Source organism: Lutra lutra, chromosome 2 (genome assembly GCF_902655055.1).
Source record: "Lutra lutra chromosome 2, mLutLut1.2, whole genome shotgun sequence".
Lineage (NCBI taxonomy): Eukaryota > Metazoa > Chordata > Mammalia > Carnivora > Mustelidae > Lutra > Lutra lutra.
The window spans coordinates 206,211,499-206,225,614 of NC_062279.1; the positions used below are offsets into that span (position 1 = coordinate 206,211,499).

General features: G+C 47.1%; 1 protein-coding gene across 4 annotated transcripts in view; it reads left to right on the forward strand.

Moving 5' to 3' along the window:
• ANXA3 (annexin A3) overlaps positions 1 to 14,116 on the forward strand; it is a 49,699-nt gene that overhangs the window by 15,586 nt on the left and 19,997 nt on the right. For 3 of the 4 annotated variants that reach the window (XM_047719630.1, XM_047719629.1, XM_047719632.1), the window contains exons 3-6: positions 3,867 to 3,954; positions 8,023 to 8,117; positions 10,615 to 10,728; positions 13,876 to 13,966. In XM_047719630.1, the coding sequence (XP_047575586.1) occupies positions 3,867 to 3,954; positions 8,023 to 8,117; positions 10,615 to 10,728; positions 13,876 to 13,966 (388 nt within the window). The remainder of the gene's footprint in view (positions 1 to 3,866; positions 3,955 to 8,022; positions 8,118 to 10,614; positions 10,729 to 13,875; positions 13,967 to 14,116) is intronic. The other variant, XM_047719631.1, reaches the window with a different exon arrangement.

The following is a 14,116-nucleotide window of genomic DNA, read 5'->3' on the forward strand; positions in this document are numbered from 1 at the left end:
TAAAAAACGAAGATCAGAGAAAACTATCCACGTGAAGATGGTTCAGATGAGAGGCAGCTTCGTAATCAGAAGCAGAGGCTGATGACACTGACACCTGCCGGCCGTGTGGACTCGGCAAATTACTTCAGCATCAGTTTTTGTCATTATCTATAAATAGGATGTGTTACATCTGCCTTATAAGTTTTGGTGAGGATTGAGTGAACTAATGCAGGAAGCGTGCTTAGCACAGGACTTGGCACACGGTAAGTCCAACAGGTTTTTTTAAGATTTATTGTTTGGGTGTTTAGAGCAGGGGGAGGAGCAGAAGGGGAGGGAACGAATCCCAGCCAGACTCCGTGCTGAACAGGACGCCCCATGCAAGGCTCCCTCTCGGGACCCTGCGGTCACGACCTGAGCAGTAACCGAGAGTTGGACGCTCAACGGGCCGGAGGCGCCCAGGCGTCCCAAGTCCCAACAGTGGTTGAGGTCGAGAGCTCCTGATAGTCTCTCCCTCCCTTCATTTCAGCAGTGCTTGCTTTAATTTATTTTCCAACTGGTTTCAGGATCATTGTCCCTCTGGGGGCATTGGAAGGTCAAGTTTGAAAAAAAAGGAAGCAACGTACAGTGTTTAAGGGATACACATGGAAATCTGATCAAACATGGTGTTTTTGGAAATATAAAAAGTTTGCCAAGTATTTGTGTCCTACACTAGCATGACACTTTGTTAGGGAGTTAGGGTTAGTGCGAAGAGCCCAAGTCAAGCATGGATTAGTAGTTCAAATGTAAGGAAGGAAGCCCTGCCACCAGCAGGCCATGCGAATCGTTAAGTCTGTAACAATGCCCGCATTCCTGAAAACGCTGAGGTCATCATCAAATTCCTCTTCCACATCCCACGAAAGAATCTGTGACTTGTTTACTCATTTCACTTTGGTCTTCTGGGCAGCTGAGAATGAAACAGAGCCGCGGTTCTCAACCTCGAGCACTAGAATCGTCTGGAGTGTTGTTAAAACACAGATCCTGAGCCGTAGCCCCAGAACTGTTGGCTCAGTGAGACTAGGGTGGGACCTGAGAATCTGCATCTCTACCAAGTTCCCAGGCGACGCTGCTGGGGCCGATCCAGTGTCTGTGCTCCGAGAACCACTAGCCGGAGTCCTGGGAGGCTCTGCCTTGTGCTGGAGGGCACAGGGCATTTCAGATACGAGCCGGGGGTTGGCGGGAGGCGGGTGCCGCATCCTCCGCTGTCCTCGGAAGCAGAGTTCTGTGAAGCAAATCATTTTTCTGAAATCGCGTTTCTTCCATTTTTTTTAAAGATTTTATTTATTTATTTGACAGAGAGAGATCACAAGTAGACAGAGAGAGAGAGAGAGAGAGAGGGAAGCAGGCTCCCTGCCGAGCAGAGAGCCCGATGCGGGGCCCTATCCCAGGACCCTGAGATCATGACCTGAGCCGAAGGCAGCGGCTTAACCCACTGAGCCACCCAGGCGCCCCTCTTCCATTTTTTTTAATGGGAATAATGAAATCTATTCTGTTAAGGGCATTTTAAGACTGAAATAAGTTGTCTGTAAAGCACTTTGTTCACTGCCTGGCATGTGCTCGTTTAAGAGTCTGTTAATGTCTTTTACTCTAAGATGTTTTTTCGAAGGTCGTGTAAATATTGTTGAATGTTCTGGGCAAGCAATTCTAGCACCTGAATTCTACCGCTTACTGAAATAACTGAAACAGCCTGGAAAAGTTCCGTTTTTCAAGCATGTGTGTGTGAGTGTGTGAGTGAGACAGTGTGTGTGTGAATGAGTGTGTGTATGAGAGTGTGTGTGAGTGTGTGTGAGTGTGTGAGAGTGTGTGTGTGAGTGTGTGAATGAGTGTGTGTGTGTGTGTGTGTGGGTGGCTTTTCCTCCCCATTTAATTCTTACTAGGTGGCACATTACAAAACGGCCTGGGAATTTCAACCTTCTCTAATTGTGCGCAATGGAATTTCAGCATATTTTGATGTGTAGGTAGCAGACGGCCGTGCAAAGGTCACAGCTAGAATGGAAACCCCTTTCATGAGCCCCTGGAATCTTTATTTCTGAAGAATATTTTCAATTTGTCTGATGCGCGACCTGGTCATCCGCGTTGGAAGGAATTGCCCGGGTATAGACCCTGCGTCACAAGAAGGGTAGGAACGGGCTGGAATGGTCATGACCGCGTTCAAGTTTACAGCCACCGCCAACCTGGCTTCCGTGGGTTGAGCAAATTCTCTGATCGTCTTAAACCCCGGAGTCTTGTATGTGAAATGGGTCCGTCTTACTCCTCCGGGCTGTCACGCAGGTTCCGTTAGGGCATACGAAGTGTCTCACACGGTGCTGGGCCTGAAACGCTCTCGTGCTCTGATACTGGGGAGTTTTCCGCAGGGCCCAACACATACGGTGGACCGGTAAGATCACCACAGACATCCCTGGATGGATAGACCTGAAATGAAACCCCTCGACTCTAGGAACCCATAAAGTATTTATTAAGCCTCAGAGAAAGAGGATTCTCCAAAGATTTGTGGATGCGACTACTTTCTTACAGATGCCTTGAGATCAGACACAGTCACAACTACTTTCTAACCTGTTACAGTCACTCTGGTAGAATGAAAACTCTTTGTTTTGGATGCTTTAAGATTGAACAATGTTTGGTTGTATTGAAGCGAATTGTTCAATCTTACCTACCGAATCGGCAGGTCATTATTTTTTAATGATAACATTAATTTCCCATTCACTGGAATGTGACAAGAGGATGTCCTGTCATGAAAACATTAAACACTTCAGGGAAGCCTAAATGACATATTAGCACAAGACGACAGAGCCTCTGTTATTCAGCGACAGGATAGGAAAATCAGCTTAGGAGGAAAACACCATGACCGTGAAGACACGTTTTGCTTCAGCATGAGGAAATGCCGTGTGAATCCGTGCTCCCTTGCATTTGTCTCAGCATCTCCGTGGATGTTCTGTAGTCTCGTAAGCAGTTTTAAGAGATTTTATTTTTTCGGTAGGGAAGGTGGTCTTTCCCAGCTTACTGACATGTTCCTCATGTGTGTGTTTAAAATTAGTGTCGTGGCATCTTATTTCCATTCTGCTCCCAAAGATCTGTGGCAGTGGGGCTCTCAGAAAAGCATTTGTCAGCCGCAACTGCACATCTGTCAAAACAGGCTTGAGAACAGGCTGTCCTAATGGGTTTCCATCTGCGGATCCTTTGGTGTCGGGTTCCCCAAGGACAGTGGTCAGCATTAATTAAACACCGTGAAGCCTGCAACCCAGTTACTTCTGTGTGAGATGCAGGGAGGAGCTTTGCGTTATCACTTGAAAACAAAGAGGATACAGGAAATTCTCACCTTCTCATTGCTTTTGTGCAGAGACCACTTTGAAGCAAATATTCTGGGGCGCCTGGGTGGCTCGGTCAGTTAAGCGTCTGCCTTCGGCTCAGGTCGCGGTCCAGGGTCCTGGGATCGAGTCCCGCGTTGGGCCCCTTGCTCAGCAGGAAGCCTGCTCCCCCTCTGTCTGCTGCTCCCCCTACTTGTGCTCTCTCTCTCTCTCTCTCTCTCAAATAAATCTATAAAATAAAATAAAATAAAGCAAATATTCTTCAGAGTAACTGGGATTAGCACAGTGTATTCCTCTAGAGAATAAATGTTTTGTAGTTCCAACCTGTTACACAACAGGGGAGAAGAGAGAGCCCTTTCTGCACACGCGTCCAACGTCGTATTTCTCACGTCTGGGGACAGAGAGTCTGGCGAACCCCTCCTGCAGGGAAAGGAAGGTGTTACAAATTATGGGTTCGTTATGCTTCTAACGCGCATGCGCGTATGTATGTAATGCAAACAAAGAAGTCATTTTGAACTAGTGGCACTTTCAGATATTTCCTTCCAGGTGGGACACCGAGGGACGATCCGCGATTATCCGGGCTTCAGCCCGTCAGTGGATGCGGAAGCGATTCGGAAGGCGATCAGAGGAATTGGTGAGCTCGACTCTGCGGTTGTTCTCCTCACCTTGAAGCAAACCAGGAAAGTTACAATTTAAAAGTGCATTGGTTCAGTTTGCCCAACTTGGCTTACTCAACCAGAGAAATCGTAAGGGCCTTTTTAAAACTTGTGAAATAATGGGGTGCCTGGGTGGCCCAAGTCGGTGAAGCCTCTGACTCTTGATTTCGCTCAGGTCATAATCTTGGGGTCGTGAGATCAAGCCAGGCATCAGGCTCCATGCTGGGTGTGGAGCCCACTTAAGATTTTCTCTTTTTCTCTCCCTCTGCCCCCGCCTCCAAAAATAAAAATTTTGAAATAGTGAGAAAAAAGTGCATAGGGTGCCCAATTCTACTAAATCCTAATATTTACCATATTTACTTGCTGTGAAACAATGCATCACCATCACTGTTACCAAAAACAGTGATCATCATAATAAATCGTTACAGATATTGTTCCTGCTGATTCTTCCTGGATCTCTTTCCCACCCTAGAGATAAAACACCATCCTAAAGTAGAGTTTATTCCATGAAACTTTTAATCCCATAACTACATAAGCGCGAGTAGAGTTTTGTGTGGCCTCCAGCCGCATAAACTGGGATGATACTGTGTGTTGTAGGTACACTCTTCAGCAACTTCTTTTATCCCTTAACATGTTGTCTTTGAGAATTACCCGTGTTGATATGTTCAGCTCTAGTTCATTAACACGACTTGCATAGTGTCTATTGAATTATTATATTGTAAGATGGAATATCGATGGGACATTTAGGTTGCCTACAGTGCTTTTCTATTACAGTATAAACTGCTGCGTTGGATATCCCTGCTTACGTCTTGTGCACATTTGCTTCCATTTCTCGAGAATATAGCAAATGGAATTCGAGGTTGAAGATGTTCATCTTCAAATGAAGTAGAAATTTTGCCAAACTGCTCTCTAAAATGAATATGCAAATGAGCATTCCCGCCGGCGGTACGGGAGACTTTCTCTCGCTCCGCATTCTCCTCGGTACTCGCTCAGGTCACACTCTTCTGGTTTCCCTGCTGAGTGGGTCTGGAATTGTATCTCATCTTGTATGTGTGTTTGCTTCCTCTCTCCTCCCCATCCCCCAGGACTGAAAGTCTCCTTTCTGGATCATCTGCTGCTTCTACGAATTATGTTTTCTTATCTTTTATCCATTTTTCAGTTGGACTGTCTTCTTTATGATTGGCAAGATTGTGTTTTTTATAAATTCTGGATACAGAGTAAAAAAATGTTACAATCCATGAAAGTATCTTCTCCTACTCTATTGTTTTCTTTTAACATCGGTTCTAGTAACTTCTATTGCCTAGAAATCTTGAATAGCAGGGAAATCAAGTTTACCAGTATTTTTCCCATGTGTCTTTTTTTATGATGAGCTCATAAAGTTATTCTCCTGTATTTTCTTCCCAGAGTTTTACAATCTTATTGTTCACTTTGGGATTTTCCATCTACCTGGAATTAATGTTTGTGTAGGTAGTTTAAAGGCATCTAATTTTGTTTTTATCTCACGTGGCTAGTTGACAGTCCCAGCACAATTTATTGAAGAATGCCCCCTTTGCATACTGAGTAGTAAGGCCACTTCATCTTCTAAGTCTCTCTGTTTCTGCTTTCTGTTATGTTCCATTGTCTGTTTGTCTATCCCTGTCTCCGTATCACCTTGTCATAATGACTATTCTAATTTTATAATTAGTGTTGAGTAAGACAAGAGCTTCTCTTGGCCCTTTGGACCACTCTCTCCTCCCCCCCATCCCCGAATATTAGGGTCAGTTTGTCAAGCCATGAAATGTCCTCTTCGGGTTTTCATATCAGTGTAATATTATCTCGTTTCTGTCGTTTGGGTTTCCTTTTTCTTTTTTTCTGTTTTTAAATGGCAATTATTTCTTCATTTATCTCTATGCCTTCCCCATTTATGCTCCATGTCGAGAGATTACTCCATGAGGTTGATGTCAAATCGAATGGAATAGTGGTCTTCCATTCTATTGCTTGTCTTTTTTTTTCTTTTTTTTTAAAAGATGTTATTTATTTATTTGACAGACAGAGATCCAAGTAGGTAGAGAGGCAGGCAGAGAGAGGGAGGAGGAAGCAGGCTCCCCGCTGAGTAGAGAGCCCGATGCGGGGCTTGATCCCAGGACTCTGAGATCATGACCTGAGCCTCAGGCAGAGGCTTAACCCACTGAGCCACCCAGGCGCCCATTTGTCTTTTTTTTTTCTTAGTGTTACATTTCTTCATGCATTTTTGCATTTGGGGTTGCAGACCTACTCCGAGATGCTTGTGAGGACCAAAACTGATGTGTTCTAGGTCCAGTACCAGGAATCATCATTGTATTTGCATTAGGGATGTGTCAGATCCCGTCTCTGAACCACGAGGCAGCTTGTTTTAGCTTCTGGTCCTAAGTGTGTGCGAAATGAAGAGATGAAGCACCTCCTCATATACAAGCTTCACGCAGCCATGGTGGGGGGGGCGGTTTACATCTGGAGTCTTGGAGCATATGGCATAGAGATGCCGCGAAAGTGTAGAAAATGAGAACAGAGACCTGGGCAGGAGCTAGACCATTAGGGTTTCACCCAAGGGATGGACATGCTCAGGCATATTTTAAAGAACTTACCGAGGCAATCATGTACGGTATGAATTGTAAGGGGGCCAAATCAGAAGGCTATCGAAGCTTCTAGGTACAGAGTGATGTGTGCGCAGGGGCAGAGGAGAGGACAAATTCGAGAGATGCAGATGGTCGCTACAATGTAGGGGTGAAGAAAAGAAGGGAGTGTAGGATGACTGCCAGGGTTTTGGTTGGATGACTCCATCCGTAGTGATGTCATGGATGAGCGAACACGGAATGAGAGTCGAGGCAGAGAGGAAAGAGAATAAATTCAACCTGGAGCATCCGATTCTGAGATACTTGTGCACTTGGCTGTGCTCAGTCGTGTGCCAACTCAGATGCCATTAGAGGTTCAAACTGACCATCGGACTCATGGGACACAGCTAGGCTCTGATCTAGTTCTGTGCTTACTTAACGCTGTGGAAGAATGCAAGACCAGAGTTAGGGTGGGGCAGGACCTTTCACTGGGAGACCCAGCAGCTAACCAAGGACACCATTTGTTTTGCCCCATCCCTGCTGCAGAGCATGTACCAGGGCCACTGGCCTGTGTAGCCATGTGTGGGGGTCACCTCAACACAGAGAACTTGAGCCTGGAGTTCCCGCCGATCTTCTGTACCATTCTAATCATGCAAGCCCAAGGCACACACCAGCTCATGCTCCCCAACCTGGGGCGAGTCCTCTCCCCCAAAGGAGGCAGACACAGCTTCCCTCGCTAGTTTCCTACTGGAATCCCCGAGAAAACTGTGACCTCGAGAGCGTCCTCCAGCAGGCCAGCATCAGCCTGATACCTACAGCAGGCGCCAAAGTACATGGGTCTGGGATGCCTGAAGGAGATATGGGTCAGAGAGGGAAATAAATGTTTGGGGTCAGAGATTTGGGTTCCCATTCTTGCGACATCACTTAAAAGCTGCATGACTTGGGCACATGACATAACTTTTCTAATTATTAGTGTTTTCATCTTTGGAACGACTTCATCATACCCACTGCCCAGTTTTTGTGAATATTAACCATGACAATGACTAAAAGGGGCCTAGAACCTAGGCATGTTCTCAGGACACGTCAGTTCCTTTTTTCTAGAGAAAAAAAAAATTGGTATCAAGTATGGAGCGAGGAGAGAGAGAACAGGCGGTAAGACAGTAGCTGACCCTCATAAGGGTGAGAACGCCCAGCTCGGAAGCAGCGCGTTGCTTGCACGGCTCCCTCTGTCTGATATACAGAGAGGACTATTTGGACCATGATCGTTCCCCCCAGCAACCAAACTCTCCAAAATTACTTTGCTTTTCCAAAAGCTGGCGGAGAAATAAATATTCCAACCTGGTAAGAACGTGGAAATTAAAATCAGAATGCCTTCCTCTCTGCATTTGTTTCAAGCCATTAATCATTTTTCTTTTGTTCACAACAGATATTAAGCATCTTTGGGTTGATGGCGAGTGAAATTATTTTCGTTTCATTTAGGAACCGACGAGAAAGCGCTCATCAGCATTCTCACGGAAAGGACGAATGCACAGCGGCAGCTGATTGTGCGGGAATATCAAGCAGCGTATGGAAAGGTATGATTGACAGGACAGCCAGCAAAGAGCTGATCACTGTGGACCAGGGATCCTCCCACGTGATTACACCAGAGATCTTTTGTTTCAGGCCAAGTGGAACAGAAAGTACCATGTGTACCCGGTCAGCAACCTGGCATGCGAGTCCTAGCTTGCCGTTAACAGGCTGAATAGCCTCGATCATGTTATTTGATCTTTCTGGGCCTTAATTTTTTCACCTGTTGGATAAGGAGGGTGGCCTGAGACCGGCCGCTTTAAACTTGGAGTGATTCTGCTCCCCAAAGGATATCTGGCAATGCCTTGAGACATTTTGATGAGCACACCTGGAGGGGAGAGAGGGATGTTTCTGGAATCTGGTGGGTGGAGTTCAGGGATTCTGCTGAAGAGGGTGCCACGCACAAGGTGACCCACCCGCCAAGTATTATCTGACCCGTTATGTGATAGGTCCTGTCTTAGATCACCTTTAATTTCTCTTCCAACTCTAAAATATCTTTGTAATTGTGGATTTAATTCATTCAGCCCACGAAAGCTTACTGTGCAGGAAGGTACAAGGACATTTGTATTTTGTTCCACACAGTGTGTGTGTTCAGTAATAAACTATGTGTCAGGAGACGACCTAGACATTGGAGATTCACTGGTCTAAAAAGCAGACCCTTCTTTTTATCATGGAGCTACCATTTTATTAGGAAGATAAGAAGTAAATAAATTCAGATATCGGTAAGTGTTCTACAAGAATTGAAACGGGATGGTACGGCAGAGAGCGGCTGCGGAATGGCTCCTTGGAGTAGGGTGGGGAAGGCTTACCAGGATTATTCTCAACTACAGCTAAACCATACCAAGGATTCTGCCCTACTTGATCTGGGGAAGAGCATTTCAGACCAAAGGTACAACACGTGCAAAAGGCCCTGAGGCAAAAACGAACTGGGACCATTTAAGAAACAATATGGCAGGGGTGTGGCGCATACGGGGAGCAGATGGGAGAGATGAGGTTGGAGGGGGCTACAATGCGCTGGGCTTTGTGGTCTTGGTACACAGTTTGGGTTTTATTCTAAGAACAAAAGAGAATCATTGCAAGTCTGTAAGCACGGGAATACTACAAAACTAATTTATATTTTTTAAAATTTATTTTAGCTTTTGTGGCTCACAAACTGGGGAGGGAAAAGTGTGGTAACAGAGAGCAGTCAGGCTGTTGAGATCAGGTGAGAGCCGAGAAGGTGTAGAGACCCTCCAGAGGCAACTCAGGCATCACCTCCTGACTGTGTCCTCTGAGCTCCCAGACCACATTAAGAAACACCCTTCTTCATACTTAACCTTCACACTTTACCAGATGCCAAACATATTATATTGAAATTTTATCTTTGAATATTTCTGGTTTTCCGAGGGGTGCCCTAGGAGTACGCTAGGAGTAAGCCTTGTGTCTAACTCGCCTTTAAATGCCGAGCACACAGCAGGAGCCCAGGAAACACTTGTCAAATTAAATTAATTGCCAAGCGTCTCGACGGCGCCAAACACTCATGTGTAGGAACAGGAACGATCCGTTGGCCTTTCAGAATTCTCTGAATATGGAGGAAGGACGAGGTGAAGGGGGCGCGTTTCTCACAGTGAGAAGGATTGAGAACAGGTGACTCAGTTGTAAAGCGTGGGTGGAGGGCAGGTGGTAGCAAGAGCTCAGCATTAATTTAGAGAGGAAACAGCCAGTGGCGATTGCGATTGCCGCAGACTTAGGAACACTTGGGCTCCAACCACTGTTTCGTCCGCCGCCTCACTGGGTCCCCCTGGTGGCCGGTGGTTGGTACGTGTCCGCATTGTCCGAGTGGTCTGGGAGGCCGCCAGCCTCTGTCTCAGCTGAAAATAATCCAAAGCAAGAAAAATAATAATCCACTAACATCCTTTAAATATTGAAAATAAAAACCATGTAACCTGCCTTCAAGAGGAGGAGATGGACTGTACCTCTGTGTGAAAACAGGCCCAGAGGACACTAATAACACCGGCCCCATTACATTTAGGGTTTCCCCTGCTGGTGTTGCCAAAAAACCGCTTTGATGCCTCGTGGTTCCACACTCAGCAGAGGCAGGCGACCAGCTACTGTCCTCTCCTTCCCTTTTGTCCCCAGGGCTCTTTGGCAGTCACTGAGAAGCAGCTACTCGTGAAGCCGGGTGTGAATTGTAGGGCCCCCTTCCTCGTCATCTTCCCCACCGCAACCCAAATACTGAGAGCACCTGAGGCCTAGGAGATGCATTTTTGACACACAGTTCCTGTCTGTGGCGCTTACGTAACCCCCGCCACTGGCCTTCCTTCAGAAAACCCGTAAGACAGAACGTCTTCGCAGCAGTCACAGAACGCAGACTGCTGTCCATGGACATCGTTCGCCATTTCGGTTCATTCCTGTGAATTGGCAGGTTTTGTCTGCATTGGTGCATTTGCTTATCTTTCATGACGTGACTTTGTAGAAAGAGAAAGGAAAAGTTCATGCTTTCCTCTGTGGGGTTTTTTATTGTAGGAACTGAAAGACGACTTGAAGGGCGATCTCTCTGGCCACTTCAGGCAGCTCATGGTGGCCCTCGTGACTCCTCCGGCTGTGTTTGATGCAAAGCAGCTGAAGAAATCCATGAAGGTATGAGCCCAGTATGAGCCGTTTCTGCCCGAGATTTGACTGTGTCATCAAGAACAGTGACTTCCATCCAGTGCGCACGTGAGAGATGGGTATAAACAGAATAAATCTGGGTGTCGTTTTGATGCTGTCCAAGTGGAAGAACAGTCCCGAAGCGGGGAAGGGTTGCTGGACCTTGAGCCCATGTGTTCCTGGGGTGAAAGGATATCGTCATATCCTAATGTCATTTCCATGGTTTTTCACCCACAGAGTCAAATTCTCCACTTTGTTGTCATTGAGAGTTAATGGCGCCATCATCAACCCCATCGCTTAGGTCAGAAACCAGGATTATCTTTGATCCCTTGCGTTCCCTCACACTTCATAGCTCCCAGAATCTGTCAGCAAGTCTGTTTGCTCTGTCCCCAAATCTGTCTGCGGGTCTGCCTGTGCAAATGTGTGCATGTCTCTCAGAACCCGCCGCTGCCATTCCTGCTCCACCACCAACATCTCCTGACTGGCCCCTATCGGCACCTTCCTTGCCAGTCCCTTGCGTCTGCTTTTGCCCACCTGGAATCCACTCACCACAAAAGAGCCAAAACTATGTTTATAGAGTTATTTTTCGAGTTATGCTCTTCAGCAGCATACATCTCCAGTGGTCTTAGAAACTTCAAGTCCAGGCTTCTTACCATGACCTTCATCACCCATCACAGTCTGACTCCCGCCTGGCTCCGTGAATTTTTAAAAATTCTGTCTGTGTCAGGCAGGGTTTCCCAGAGAAGCCGAAGTAGCAGGCGGGGACTTATGCGGTGAGATTTACTGCGAGGGGTGGGTTACATAATTAAGGATCTGACGAGGCAAACCCAGAGTCTATAGGGGGGCTACTGGGAAGGGGGGGCGGGAACTCGTAGCAAAGCGGGAGCTGCGGCCCACAGGTGGGATTTCTTCTTCAGAGAAGCCTCAGCGGGGGTCTTGAGGCCTTTAACTGACTACACCAGGTCCACCTAAGCTCTCTAAGGTGATCTCCCTTGCTTAAAGACTGTAGTGACGTCCACAAAATACCTTCCCAGCAGTACCCAGGTTTGAGTGGGAGTAACCGAGGACTGTAGCCCGGCCAAGTCGATGAGGTTCCATAAAATGGCCCACCACACCCTCTCCTCCCCTCCCCCTGACTCAGTGCGCGGCTACACTGGCCTCCTCTCTGCTGCTAGAACATTCTAAGCTTATTCCCACTTTCAGGTCCTTATGCGCGAAGGTTCCCATTGGGAATGTTTTCCCTCCATGTATTTTCTATCGATTCACTCAGTTTTATATCCTTAATTATACCCTTTACCATCTAAACCTACCCGGGGGTGTGTATTCGTTATCTGTTTGTCCGGTTAAGAGGCAAAACTCCTTCATGACAGGGACGCTCATCAGTCTTGGTCGGATCTTCGGTCCAAGAGGGAAACCTGAAACCAAGTAGGTTGACAAGTGTTGATGGGAAGGAAGGAGTCTAGGTCCGAGGCCTGAGCTGTCTTCTACCTCCTTATCTGAGGTAGACTTTCTCTTCCGTGGAGGAGGCATGAGCCCCCAAGAAGGCAAGACGGAGTGAGACGCACGAGAGATTTCCTGGGAGAGGCTCACGAGGGATAGAAAGGAGACAGAGCAGGGGAGGTCCGGTGAATTGGGTGAAGCTCATGGCAGTTTGGGTCCGTCACACGTGGAAGGAGGGAGGGAGGGAAGTCGGCTCGGATGGAACGAGCTTCCGTCTCCAGGCAGCTCTGGGAAGGCTGTGGCAGGACAGTAGGGAGCTCCTGAACTCCTGCCCTTTCGAGAACTCCTGCCCTGGGCAGAAACGGCCCAGCTCCAGGACACCCTCTCCATCAGGTCACTTGCTGAGAGCAGCATGGAGGGAGCGTAACCTCTTTGTCAGCTGCGTGGTGGATCTGAAGCTCCGGCGACTGGGGCTACCCACGGGATTCACAGCAGGTTCTCCAAGCAATGCATTTCCCCGGCCGCCCCATGAGGGACAGCTTAGCTGGTGGCATAATGAGGATTCGATTCACCAACAAGGATTAGAAAAATCTTCCTTTTGTGCAAAATAAATCCAAAGCAGGCAGTGCGGTGCTGGGTGTCACGGCACAGCCCTTGTCAGGGACTCTGGTTCCTTCAGTCTTTGGGCTTTACGTCTCCCGCCTGTCCATTCCGCTTGCTGGCTCAGCATGGGGCCTCAGCACCCAGGCGTCGCATCTTTATCCCGTCAGGCAAAAAGACGGTCACGAGACCAAGGAGGGTTCATGTCCTCTCCTTGCGGGCTCTCGGAAACCGTACGTGGTACTTTATATGTGTTCTATGGGCCGTAATTTATTACATGAAGAAACTTAGTTCCAAGGCAAGCTGAGTAATAGAGTAGCTATTTGGGTAGCTGTGTGCTCAGTTAGAAATCGAAGGTTCTATTACTAAGGCAAGGGAGGTACAAGACATGAGGTCTGTTCAGTTTTGCTGGGAACCTAACACTGATCTAAAAACTAGTCTGTCTTTAAGTTAATTAGTTAGTTAATTTAAAAGGAGAGATGCTGAGGGCAACTTGGAACCTCTGCCCCAAAGGGACAGAATTCAGCTTCAGGTCATAAGCCGCACGGACCTGATTTGATCAAGTCCTAGTGGAAAAGGCCTTTCTTGGAGTCACTGCATGCTCAGTGACCTCAGTATAAACCAAGACTCAGGGTAACTGGTCCCCAAACCAACTAGGCCCATGACGTACATTATGAAGGCTTAAAAAATCTTCCTGGATGAAGATGATGCCTGCTGACTAGCGCGTTAGCAGAAGGATGAACTCATTCAAGAGAACCGCAGGGCCCTCTCTGGACGCGATGGCGCGGTTGATAACTCACTTCTGATCTTCAATGATGCAGGCTTTTCCCTTTACACCGTTTCTTCCTACAGTTCTTCAGTTGATTTTTACACTAGAGTGGGAATTTTCTTGAACATTTTGATGTCAGTTTAGATGATCTGTCTTATTTTCATACTAAAATATATGAAAAAACAAGAAAACTGCTTTAGAGCAATATACCACCTTATGCTGATTTACGAAAATGTCTTTTTGTGCGCATAAAAGAAGATATTAAGCCTGAAATGCATGACATTAAGCTTTTCAAGTATTCTAAACATAGATTTCCTTTTCCTTTTCAGGGCGCTGGCACCAGTGAGCATGCACTGATTGAAATCCTCGCCACCAGAACGAGCAGGCAGATGAAGGAGGTCTCGAGAGCCTACTACACAGGTGCGCGTACGATCTGCTTTTTTGACCACAGTCTGCACACCTAGGAGCCCATGCGGCTCTCCCCAGAAACCCACCAAGCTCTCCCTCACAAGGCATTTTGGGCAGGCAAAGTGTAAAAAGGAGGATACCCTCCAGAACGGGCAAGGTCTG